This window comes from Andrographis paniculata, unplaced genomic scaffold (genome assembly GCF_009805555.1).
Source record: "Andrographis paniculata isolate CXL003 unplaced genomic scaffold, ASM980555v1 Contig12END, whole genome shotgun sequence".
Classification (NCBI taxonomy): Eukaryota; Viridiplantae; Streptophyta; class Magnoliopsida; order Lamiales; family Acanthaceae; genus Andrographis; species Andrographis paniculata.
The window spans coordinates 3921656-3935459 of record NW_026137402.1 but is presented as its reverse complement, the minus strand read 5'-3'; the positions used below and the strand labels follow the sequence as shown (position 1 = coordinate 3935459).

At 31.9% G+C, this 13804-nt stretch overlaps 2 protein-coding genes across 2 annotated transcripts; one reads left to right on the top strand and one right to left on the bottom strand.

Annotated features, from left to right (window-relative positions):
- The first annotated feature begins 6327 nt into the window (after positions 1-6327).
- On the top strand, positions 6328-7511 carry LOC127251686 (probable carboxylesterase 12). The gene has a single exon (XM_051275507.1). It carries the CDS (start codon positions 6473-6475, stop codon positions 7403-7405), a length of 933 nt encoding a protein of 310 aa, XP_051131464.1. The 5' UTR covers positions 6328-6472; the 3' UTR covers positions 7406-7511.
- A 4715-nt stretch (positions 7512-12226) lies between these two features.
- Positions 12227-13162, bottom strand: LOC127255758 (uncharacterized). Its single transcript, XM_051281480.1, has 3 exons — positions 12749-13162; positions 12412-12612; positions 12227-12304 (listed from the first exon to the last, which is right to left on the bottom strand). The coding sequence occupies exons 1-2, from the start codon at positions 13088-13090 to the stop codon at positions 12595-12597; spliced, it is 360 nt and encodes a 119-aa protein (XP_051137437.1). The 5' UTR covers positions 13091-13162; the 3' UTR covers positions 12227-12304; positions 12412-12594.
- Between the last annotated feature and the right edge of the window lie 642 nt (positions 13163-13804).

Below are 13804 nucleotides of genomic sequence, written 5' to 3'. Positions count from 1 at the left end.
GGAGAGCAGATTATTAAATTATTTTTATATAATTTTTGACATTTTATTGAAACTAATAATTTAGCTTGTTTATATGTAAAAATAATTACTCCATTCCCTCCGTCCCATAATTAAAAATTCATTTGTTTTTACACGTAGTTTTATAAATATTAATATTATATTTGAATGTAGTAGGAATAAAGTAGAAATAACTAAAATAACCTTATTAGTATGTGTGATATTAAAATAATGATATTTGTGTAATATATTGTAAGTTGTAAGGATATTTAATACAATTACTAAAAAGAAATGGATATTTTATTACGGGACAATGAAAAAATTGATATTTTTTATGAGATGGAGAGAATATAAGAATCCACTTGTTAGTTTATTACCATTAAAATAAATAGAAAGAAGAAATATATATATATATGTGTATATAGAGTAAAACTATAATGACATTTAGAATAAAAGAATATATTTTTATATAAAATATTTATAATTAAAATCATTATATAATATTATAAATTAAAATAATAAATTTAGGGATAAATTAGAGTAAAAAAATTGAATTAGGAGAGCAAAATTACATAATTAAATTTTAAAAAACTTATTTTTACTTAAAATTTAATAAATAAATAAATAAAGTGGTTTAGGTTAGGGGTAGTTGCCCCTAGACCCTTACTGGTCCGGCCCTGATTTTGACTAATAAAAGCCTATTAAAATTAAATACTCCTTCCGTCATTTAATGTGCTTATTTGAATTTTAAGAAAAATAGATAAAAATAAATTTTTTATTATTTTTTTTAGAAAGAAAAATTGTATTTTTTTACTAAAAATAAAAATAGAAATAATTTGGATGACAACAAAAAAAGTAGAATGAATTTGAACAACGAAGGACTACAAAATTTCACTTTATTGACAATTTCATATGGGACATTAAATGAAAAGTTACAGATTTCACTTTATTGACAATTTCATACGGGACATTGTGTGTTTGTTTGGGGTTTGGATTTTAGATTGGGATTTGAATAGTAAAAATTTTGAATTTGAATAGTTGTATGATGTGATATAAATAGAGTTTGATGTGATGTTTTGAATGTAAAATTGATTTTTAGTATAATATAAAAAATAAAAAATAAGTGTTTGATTTGATGTTTTTGGGGGGAAAAAATTGGATGAATAGTGGAAATCCTTCAAAATCCTTCAAACAAACACACCCATGAAAAGTTACAGCAAAAATCAATTTTGATTTTATTCAATTATCATTATACCAATTTTAATATGTAGAATTTTTTATTATTATTTTTTTTTATGAAATTTGGTAAAACTTTTAATTTTTTTTTTTCCACTTTTAAAATTATAACATAATACTTTCTCTGTCTCATAAATATAGTTTTAATGAGATTGGACACGAGTTGGTAAAAACTATAGAGAAAAAACTTTTTTGCCATTGTGAGTGTATTAGTGTAAAAAGTAGTGGCAATTATGTAATAAAAATGAAAACATAAGAATAATTTTACGGTGATATAATTATTTATGAAAATAAGACTATTATATTGTGACGGACAAAAATGATAAATAAGACTATTGTATTAAAATGGAGGGACTATATTAATGTGGTTACGATCTATAATAAACATGGTCGTGTTGATTCAATTATATAATATATTATTTTTTCGTAAAGAGATAGTAGTATTAAGGGATTAAGTTAATTAATTTTTAAAATACTCCTATTTTGTTTTTTAGTGTTTAAGAAATTTTAAGTTTTTGTATTGTTTGTTAGTAGAAGTTGTAGATGTATTTTTTAAATATAAAATGTTTTTGTTACTTTTTAAAAATATTTTATAAGAAAAAAAATGCAACTGTATCATATTAAAATTAATTCTAATTATTATAGTAATTATAACACACACCTATAATATATAAATTTAGGCTATATTTAATTAAATATATCAAATTAAAGGTTCACTTTTTTGTTATTTTTTCAATATTTTATGAGAAAAAAAATAAAATAAAAATTATAATTTTATTGGCAACTACTCCTATGTCCTACCAAAAGTGATGATTTTTATGGATTTGTTCGTCCAACTAAAATTTGTTGAAATCCTTTTCAATTAATATTATAAAAATATAATATATTTATACAAAGTATAATGTATATGTAAATACACTATTTTTTTAGTCAAGTATCTGATCTATTGTATTTTAAAACTTTAAATGAATCATGCATAAAAATTACTCTGCAATTATTTCTTTATCCCGCAAAATTAGTCATCCGTCATCGGAATGACATATCGTTAATTATATGACTCGCCGGTGCTAATATGGTGCTGGCGTATATGATTTGTGAGCACCACGTGAATAACAAGTGGATTTTAAAAAAAAAAATATTTACATAAAAAAAATAAAAAATCACGTGTCGGCCATGTAATTTTGACAGATCAAACATGTCAACGTCAAATCATCATCGGAGAGCCATATCATCGACGGTATATTACATTTGATCATTTTGGTAAAATAAATTTAATCGCGGGAGAGTTTTCATACAAGGTTCATTAGAGTCCTAAATAAAAATAGAATCAGGTACGTGATTAAAAAAAGTCTACCATATATATGTATTCTATTCAGTAAAAAATTAAATAATTTAACATAAAATATCACATATTTTTTATTATTCAAATTTTTTTTCTCTAAAAATATCAAATTAAAAAAATAATTATTTTTTAAAAATATTATACTACAAATTTATTTACATTTAAAACATCACATCGATATTTATTTATATAACATCAAACAATTATTTAAATTCATCTTTTTATTATTAAAAATCCAAACCCACAGACAAACACATAAGTGTTTTGGATGATTTGTTTTAGGTTAGGTATAAAAAAATATATCAGTAATATAAATAATAATATTTTGTATTGAATTACTAATTTTTTACTAGTTAATAGAATATATATATATTATATTATATTAATATGAACATATAACATATTTTTTTATAATATTTATAGGGAATCGTACCACCGAAAAATATTGAGTGAACGAACTCATAATTTAAATCAAATAAATCATAATTAAAATATGTCCCCCATCCCATCTTAATTGACACATTTTTTATTTCTATATGTTCCATAACAATTGAGATATTTATATTTTAGGTAAAACTTACTGAATCAAAATATATTTAACAAATATAAATTAATTTAATTAACTACATAACATATAATATCTTACATTATCTAAGACCCACTTAAAATCCTTTATTTTTTTCTCTCCTAAAAAAATAAATATTTTATCTACATTTAAAAATCTACTTCTTTTATAAAATTAGTTTATGTTAATAATAAATAAATAAATATATTATTTACTTGTATTATAGAAAATTTTACCCATTACAAACAAAACAATTTCTATATTGAATATATTTTTTGTATTGTGATATAATTTTTAAAATATTTAAATACATATTCTATTTTTTTTAATCATATATATTAAATTTATTTTAAAACTATCAATAAATTAATTATATAAAAAAGTAATAAAATAATATTAAAAGTTAGTATTATTCATTAATTAAATTATTCATTAATTAAATATTATTATTTTAATAATGTCTCCCTAATAAACAAAAAAAAAAAAAAAAAAAAATCAATTATCATGAAACAAAAAAAATCAATTATTATATTAAACACATTTATAATGAATATGGCCCATTCAATAAGTGGCCCAGACTCAGTTTTATTTAGCCGAATCAAATTTATATACTGCCGTAACAATCTATCTATTTTTTCATTTTGGTTCGTTCCATAACAATTCATTTCATTTTTTTTTAGTAATTGTACTATCTACTTAACATTACAAATATCCTTCAAATTTACAATATATTACACAAATGTCATTATCTTTATATCATACAATACTAATAGGGTTAATTTAGTCTTTTTACCTTTATTTTTACTTTATCACAATATAATACTAATATTTCTAAAATTTCGTACAAAAAGCAAATGAATATATAAATATAAGAATTGAATACGTTTGTGTTATGGTTGTATTTATTATTGATCACATGCAAATTTAGCTTTTTCTTTATCAGCATATTGTGTTATTATTTTAACAATGGAATCAAAAGTTATTTAAATATTTCTTTATTAAAATTAATTTTTGAAAAAATAAAAATAAAAATTCTAATGCTGCTTCACTTCTCTTTCTCTCTAAATTCTAATATATTATATTGATTAATTCAATACCCGCTAGCAAGGTCTCTGCTTCCCAACTTTCAGTAGATTGGGTAGAATATGGTCGGATGATGAACAATCAGCAAAATGCCACTATGCAGGCTATGTTAAATGGTCAATACAACTTGATGCAAAATATATAGTAACAAACTCCGGCCAAAATAATCATTCAATCGGCCACAACTCCAATAGATTCATCTCTTTCTCGTATTCATATTGTCCTTACTATACTGTCATTCGTGGATAGCATCATACTAGCATCTAGGGTGGATAAGGGCAAAACTCATTCCACTTTCCCGAATAACATTCCACAGGGTCAAAAGTATGTAGATTCCTCTTTACCATATATATATATATATAGAGAGAGAGAAATGATTGATTATAGAGCTAATAATTTCGAATGAAAATACAATGTTCCGCCTACTAGAGTGACTCTAGAGGACATGACTCAAGTTTTGAGATTTCATTTTGGAATGAAACTACGAATGACTAATCCTCCAAGTTACCAAATGTCATTTCCAAAAAGATGATAATTTAACTTTCTCTTCCAAATAATTTTCAACCATTTAATTTTCATACATTTTTAAGAGAAAAAAACATCTACAATTGAGCACTTGAGACACCTCATTGCCCAATTGGAAAGTTGGGATATAATCCCTATTTTAAGTTGCAATTATTCAGCCTTCTTTGACAAAAACTACTTTCTTGTAGTTCGCAAGATCGTAACTAGGATAGTTCCAAACTTGGGAGCATATGAAAAGTGCCTTCGACATTCGATTGTACAATCCGGTGCCCACGGTCTCATTGACTGACTTGCTTAAGGCAAAACAAATGCTTGAGGAGAATGTTGTATACTTCATTGAATGAATCTAACATTTGAAATGACAATGTGTTACGTTCCTTGAATAAGATGAATTGACCAATTTAGTGGTCCGAATATAACTGATTTGTCTCATTTGATATCAAACGCTAAATGATTAGAGAGCCTTTTTTTTTTTTTTTGAAAAAAATTAATCACTTTGCAAAAGCAAAGTGCCATAGATGATTAGCATAAATCTGGAATCCTGTTATTTAATAATGGATAACATGCATAAAATTGAAAAAATGACAGTTGAAATAATAAAATAAAAATTTTATGTTTGTTCGAAATTAATGCTTGCACTTAGAGATGAAAGAAATGAAGATCGGCTATCATTTGATATCTTTTAAAAAAAATGATATTTTTTATGTTTTTTTGGCCAATGAATAGGTTTGTATATTAAGCGATGGGCTTCGAATGAAGAAATCAAAGACCAACATAATTTATGAAAATTGTATAAAATTTGACTATTTGACAAAATGTTAACAAAAAAATTAACAAAAAACTGATAGTACCAACAATTTTGAAATCATAAATAAACAAATAGTAATCTTGTAGATACATTTTATTCGACGAATTTAAAAATAAAATTTAAATTATTTGTAGTTCAAATACTTTAAAATTAAAGTTGATCATTTGACAACATATTTAAAATATCATGCTTCTTCCGTCCCATTGAAAAGTTGTCGTTTTTCATTTTCGTCCGTCCCAAAACAAGGTTACTATTTTCTAATTTAGTAATTGTACTACCTACCTAACATAATAAATATCATTTCAACTTACACTATATTACACAATGTCATTACTTTTATATTATATAATACTAATAGGGGTATTTTTGTATTTTTTTCACTACAACACGTTATAATACTACTGTTCAAACATCAACTTTGAATAAAAGAATATCTTATGCAAACTTTAAATTAATATAACGAACTTCAAATAATAAATAAAATACCGGATTTTTATATATTTTTTATTAAAATAAAAGATTGTAATATACTATAATTTATGCAATAATTCCAAATAGATTTAATAAAAAATCTTTCCCAAAGAGTTCTAAAGTTACTTTTTTATTTAATTTGTCGTTATTAATTATTTGGATCATATTTACATAATTGACTTGTGTCGTGTGCCAGTGATATTTCCATATTAGTAGCTAATCCAATTCCAGAGAGAATCTTTCCCTCAAGAGATGAGATGACAGATTCAGTAAATATTGGACGGCGCAGATTTACCTGGACTTCAACACCCTGGACCACCTAAATAGCACACTCTGCTGTAGTCTTCTACTCCTAGTTCATAAGTTCAACAAACTAACCGACGCCTACATTTCACGCTACAAATATCTCTCCGATCGATCCATTCACATCTCAATTCCGCCGGAAATGGCTTCCGATCCCACCGGAATCACCCACGACTTCCCGCCGTTCTTCCGGATCCACGCCTCCGGCCACGTCGAGCGTTACCAGGAGCACGATTTCGTCCCGCCGTCGACAGACCCCCAAAACGGCGTCGTTTCGAGAGACGCCGTGGTCTCGCCGGAGAACAACCTCGCCGTCAGGCTCTACCTCCCCCAAACCAAAACCGCCGCCAAACTCCCCCTCCTCATCTACATCCACGGCGGCGCGTTCTCCGTCCAGTCCGCCTTCTCCTCTGTCTACCACCCCTACGTCAACTCCCTCGCCGCCGATTCCAAATCCGTCGTCGTTTCGATCGAGTACAGACTGGCGCCGGAGCATCCCCTCCCAGCCTGTTACGACGATTCCTACGCCGCCGTGAAATGGGTCGGCTCTCACTCCCGGGTCGGGCAGGGCCCCGACCCGTGGCTGAACGAGCACGCCGATTTCGAACGGGTCTACATCGCCGGCGACAGCGCCGGCGCCAACATCGCGCACGACGTCGTGGTCCGATCGGCCTCCCCGGCGGAAAATTTAGGGTTAAAATTCTCAGGTCTGATTTTGATCCACCCGTTCTTCGGGTCGGGTAAGCCCGACAAATTGTGGGATTTAGTTTACCCTAACACGGCCGGTCCGAACGATTTCCGGCTGAATCCGGCGGCGGACTTGGCCCGGCTGTCGAGACTGAGCTGCGAGCGAGTGTTGGTGGTGGTGGCGGAGAAGGATTTCCTGCGGAACAGAGGTCGGTATTATTACGAGGCATTGAAGAGCAGCCATTGGAAGGGGTCTGTGGAGCTCTTCGAGACGCCAGGTGAAGAACACGTTTTTCATTTGCTTAATCCGACTTCTGAAAATGCGATTTCGATGATGAATCGCATTTCTAAATTCATCAACGCGCCTCGCCAGATGTCGCATTTCTAGAAATAGCGCTTTTGGTTTTAGTTAATAAGTCGCGTTTGTGTCGCTAAGCTCTTTTGTTTCTGAGTAGATTTTGTGGTTTGGTATTATATTATGCTGTGTTTGTTTCTGACTAGATTCGAACGTTGCTATTGAAACCTCGTATTGCGTATACGATTTAGTATGTTCTATTAATTATATATTTTTATATTTTCGTCGGTTCCGCGTCAATATATATATATATCTATTATAATTAAAATACTCATTTTGTTCCGCAACCAGTCATTGGCTTTTTGTCCGTTGATCTTTAAATATGAATTATTATATCAATACGTATTATAAATCAAGAAAAAAAATATATATATATTTATTAGTTTTTTATAGTACATATACAATGATATTTGTTGAATAAATTATTTAAATATAAAAATATTTTTAATATTAAAATAATGACGAAAAAACAAAATGACAACCTTTTTGCAGGACGGAGATAGTACTATTATTTTTTAAATTTCATGTCAAAAGTAAACGTATACCTAATGCGGGACAAAGAGAGTATATAAGTGTTTGTTTTGCGAGAATGTTGATTTTTTTTTTGTTTTTTTTTATGTGACGTATACGAGATCGTGTAGAAAATATAAAAAATAATAAATATGTATAATGTATTACTCCCTCCGTCCCACATACCGTGTCTGCTACACTGTAGACACGGTATTTTAGGAGAGGTGTAAATAGTGGATAATTAAGAATGTATTAGTGAAAATAATTATTTTTAATTAAAATTAAAAAAAATAAAATAAAAAATTTTTATTTTTCTTGTTTGTTTGGATGAAAGAATAAATTTTTTTGAATGACATGATATTCTATTTTCTTATTTCATTTATCTTTTATGTAAAAAAAATTGATAATTGAGAGTAGTTGATTTTACAATTTTTTATTATTTAATTTTTACAAATATTTTTTATAAAGTAAATTATGTTCATTTTGTAAGAAAATAAACATATAATCAAATATGTTAGCGGAAGCGAAATTTAAACAAACCTCCTGCCATTGCTAAAAATTAGATTTATTCTCGATATTCTCTTCTCCAAGCAAAACGTGAATTGGAGCCGTGGGAAGACGGTGTTGTCAGACTTTGGAACCCTTGGGAGGATGTTGCCAAACTTTGGAAACCTCCGAAGATAGTGCCAGATCGTGGAACCCTAGGATGATGTTGCCAAACCCTGGCTCTCAAATAGCGATGGTGTATTCTAATTTTCTGAGAGTAGGTTTAGTAACCCGTATGTGAGAGTATTTATAATCAAAAGAAAAACCGTCCATCACGATTTTTCTGCCACTTCTCACGTATATTTTGAATGTGATAGACTTAATGGGAGAAAAGTGGGCCACAATTTTAGGTTAGTTTAATTATATAAGATAATTCAAAAATAATCAAAATTCAAATATGATTAATTAATTAATTAAACTAACATTCTCCCACTTGGCCCACTCAAACTATCACAACATAACGAAAAACCTTACATACGAATCATGGCGGTAGGTCTTCTATAAACGAATGTTACCTTCCATGTATCACGATATGTCAAGCATCTCAAACTAAATTCACAACTTAATGAATAAATCTTATATTTATTCCGGGTTAAACATAAGCGAGTTTTCTCAATAATAAACAAATATGTGCACAATAAAGCGAGAAAACATCAAACTGAATAAGAGTCTCAAATAACAATGTGTGCAAATGAACTACATTGTAGAATCAAGTCCCATACTTGCTACGTGATCCCTGAAACTCTTTAGTGGCATGCCCTTAGTTAGGGGATCAGCAAGCATCAACTCTGTACTAACGTGTTCAATGACCACTTTATTTTCCTTGACACGTTCTCTTAAGGCTAAATATTTGATGTCGATGTGTTTACTTCGACTCCCACTCTTATTGTTTTTAGCCATAAATACCGCAGCAGAGTTGTCACAGTACAACTTAATCGGTTTGGAAATAGAGTCAACGACTCTAAGCTCGGATATGAAACTCTTCAACCATACACCATGCGAGCTAGCCTCGAAACATGAAACAAACTCAGCCTCCATAGTGGAAGTAGCAGTGATAGACTGCTTCGCACTTCTCCAAGAGATGGCCCCACCAGCCAACATGAACACATAACCCGATGTGGATTTCCGAGTGTCAATGCAGCCAGCGTAGTCCGAATCGGAGTAGCCAATCACTTCCAGCACATCAGTTTGTCTATATGTGAGCATAAAATCCTTCGTACCTTGAAGGTACCTCATCACTTTCTTTGCAGCTTTCCAGTGGTCAACACCTGGATTACTCTGATATCTCCCTAATACTCCAACAGCATATGCTATGTCAGGCCTGGTGCAAACTTGAGCATACATAAGACTTCCTACTGCTGAAGCATAAGGGATATTGCTCATGTGTTCCCTTTCAAAGTCATTTTTCGGACATTGACTCAAATCGAGCCTGTCACCCTTCACAATGGGAGCTACACTTGGTGAACAATCTTTCATATTAAATCTTTCTAGAACTTTCTTGATATAGGCTTCTTGAGACAAACCCAAAATGCCTCGATTTCTATCTCTATGGATCTTAATGCCAATGACATAAGATGCCTCTCCCATATCTTTCATATCAAAGTTCCTTGAGAGAAATTGTTTTACCTCATGTAACATCCATTTATCATTAGTTGCAAGCAAAATGTCATCCACGTACAACACAAGGAAGCAAATATGACTCCCACTAACCTTCTGGTATATACAGTGATCCATGACGTTTTCTTCAAAGCCGAATGAAGAGATAACATCATGAAATTTCAAATACCACTGACGGGAGGCTTGCTTCAATCCATATATGGATTTATTAAGCTTACAAACTAAATTTTCTCCACCACTAGAGGTAAATCCTTCAGGTTGTTTCATATAAACCTTTTCCTCTAGGTCACCATTCAGGAATGCTGTTTTCACATCCATCTGATGTAACTCAAAATCAAACTGAGCTACTAATGCCATGATCACACGGAGGGAATCTTTCTTAGATACCGGAGAAAATGTCTCGGTGTAATCGATTCCTTCCCTTTGAGTGAATCCCTTAGCAACAAGTCTTGCTTTATGTCGTTCGATGTTGCCATCAGAGTCTATTTTGGTTTTGAAGACCCATTTGCATCCAATGGCTTTTACACCATCAGGCAACTCGACAAGATCCCATACCTTGTTTGATGCCATAGAGTCCATCTCGTCTTTCATAGCACTATGCCATAAATCGGATTCTTTAGAATTCATGGCTTGTGAAAACGTTTCAGGATCATTTGCGGCTTTTATATCGTAATCTGATTCTTGAAGATACACCATGAAGTCACTAGAAATAGCTGACTTTCTGACTCGTGTAGATCTTCTTAATGTTGTTTCATCATTATCACGAAGAACTTGCTGACCAACTGATTCAACAGCATGTTGTTCAACATTTTCTTGATGTTCTTCATTAACAACTTGATCTACGTGATCATTTTCATCAGTTTGTGGAACTTCATTACTTAATCGTCTAACACGCGTTTGAACTTGAGGAGCGTGAAAGACAATCAATCTATCACTCAGCTTAGTAGGTTGATCTTTATAGTGATCTGTTTCAGAATGAGTATCTGGAATATGATCACTCCCACTAACCAAGTCATTCTCGAGAAATTTCGCATTTCTCGATTCCACAATTCTAGTGCTATGAGACGGACAATAGAATCTATATCCTTTAGACTTTTCGGCATATCCAATGAAATACCCACTAATAGTCCTCGGATCTAGCTTCTTTTCTTGTGGATTATAAATTCTCACCTCAGACGGGCATCCCCAAACACGTATATGTCGCAAACTCGGCTTCCAACCCTTGAATAATTCAAAAGGTGTCTTTGAGACAGCCTTGGTTGGTACCCGATTCAATACATACGCAGCCGTCTTTAGCGCTTCTGTCCACAAGAAGTGAGGAAGTTTCACATTACTCCTCATACTCCTCACCATGTCCATTAATGTTCGATTTCTTCGTTCTGAAACACCATTTTGGTCCGGAGAACCAGGCATAGTGTATTGGGCAACAATCCCATTCTCTTGAAGAAATCTAGCAAATGGACCGGCAGCTTGTCCATTTTCTGTGTATCTGCCATAGTACTCACCACCTCTATCAGATCTGACGATTTTGATCTGTTTTCCACATTGTTTCTCTACTTCAGCCTTGAAAACTTTAAAGGCTTCTAAAGCTTCATCCTTAGAATGAAGTAAGTAAAGATACATATACCGTGAACAATCGTCAATAAAGGTGATGAAGTATCTCGGATTACTTGCATTCATGTCTGGACAACAAATGTCTGTATGAATAATTTCCAAAAGATTCGAACTCCTTTGTGCACCCTTTATGGACTTGTTAGTTTGCTTGCCTTTAATGCAACTAACACAAGTCTCAAAATCAGTGTAATCCAGGGTACCAAGTATCCCTTCATTCACTAATCTCTTAATTCTGTCAATTGAGATATGTCCCAATCGACGATGCCACAACATATATGAGTTCTCATTCATAACACATCGCTTTAAACCAGCTGTGACATGCAGTGAATCAAAAGTAGTGTCGTTTTTCAATTTGATCGAATAAAGACCATCATTAATTTCACCACAACCAACGGTTCTAGATTCAAAATCCAAAACAAAACTAGAATCCATAAAGTGAAACGAAAAACCCAAGCATGATAGTCTCGATACAGAAATTAAATTTTTGGAAAAACTAGGAACATAAAAAGTCTTTTCCAACTTCAAAACAAAACCACTACTCAGCACTAAACTGCACGTCCCAATGGTTTCCACAGGCGAACGCATCCGACTACCGGAATAGATGAACTGTTCACTTCCCATTGGTTTCCTTAGGCTTTCCATACCCTGCAAGGTATTGGAAACATGGATTGTAGAACCAGAATCAATCCACCATGTGTTATAATTAATATTAACCATATTGGATTCATAACAGACAAATGCAGAAGGGATACCTTTCTTTTCGAGCCAGGTTTTGAACTTAATGCAGTCCTTCTTCATGTGTCCTTTCTTTTTACAGAAAAAACACGTAGACTCCTTCTTTATAACCCGCTCAGCTGGCACAGGTCCCTTCCCCTTTGTGTCATGCTTTCTCTTTTTGCCATGGACCGTTAGGTTTACTTTCTCACCTTCCTCCATCAGTAGTCTCTCCTCCTCTTGAACACACATGGTCATCAATTCATTAATGGACCATTTATCTTTATGTGTGTTGTAGGATATCTTAAATGGACCGTACTGATGAGGTAAAGTGCACAATATGTAATGGACAAGAAAGGTCTCAGACATGGTCACCTCTAAGCTTTTCAGCTGCGCCGCAATGTCCCGCATGCGCATTATGTGCTCGCGCACACCCCTCGCACCCGTGAACCTCATGGTGGAGAACTGAATGATCAATGTGCTGGCAAGAGCCTTATCAGACTTGACGAATTGTTCATCGATAGCCCTCAAAAGCTCTCTAACATTATCATGCTGATCGACAGACGCACGGATACCAGCAGAGATCTTAGTCTTTATGAGCATCATGGAAAGACGATTAGATCTCTCCCATCGCTCATAAAGATCCACATCATCTGGCTCGCTGGTTTCAGTAATAACCGGCGGCTCGTCTTTCCGTATAGCATAATCAATGTCCATCCAGCCTAAATGAAGGAGAATCCTCTCCTTCCAGATCTTATAATTATCACCAGTCAATTCAGGAATATCACATTTAATGTCAGAGAAATTCATAGGATTAAATGCTGCAAAATTAAACATACATGCTCATCAATAATCGAGACAAATAAGTTACATGTTCTACCAATGTAAACACGTTAAAACATGAATCTAGAGACATAAAACTTGCCTGTGGGCTAAAGTTTTACTCAATTAGATTTCATCAAAAACTTTACAATAAAACTATCAAATTGTGTTCCTTTTCTCAATTCCTGTGGGTAGATTAAGAAATACAACTCGATATTTTATCCTAATTACTCGTACAAATATAACGAGACTCCTGTGGGTAGATCTCATCACATCGTACATGATAATTACAATTGATGTCCATTAATGTGATTTCAAATAAATCATGAACAAAATTTTAATTAATCGAGGATGCTGTGGCTATTCCGCAATTAAATAAAATTTAAAATAAATCACAAACATCATGAATATATAGACTGAAGTTCACATAAATAAATCATATTTATACCATCAGCATGCTCCAATTAAAAAAAATAGTGCAGATATATGCAAAATAATAACAATAATAATAATAATAATTCAGCAACGCAGCATGATTCATCCTTATTCAAAATACAATTAGCTGCTATATATACAAATAAATAAATAAAACATAACAAATATAATATG

Excerpts from the sequence above, each read along its gene's own strand:
- LOC127251686 (XM_051275507.1), top strand. The coding sequence starts at position 6,473 with ATGGCTTCCGATCCCACCGGAATCACCCACGACTTCCCGCCGTTCTTC.
- LOC127255758 (XM_051281480.1), bottom strand. The coding sequence starts at position 13,090 with ATGGACATTGATTATGCTATACGGAAAGACGAGCCGCCGGTTATTACT.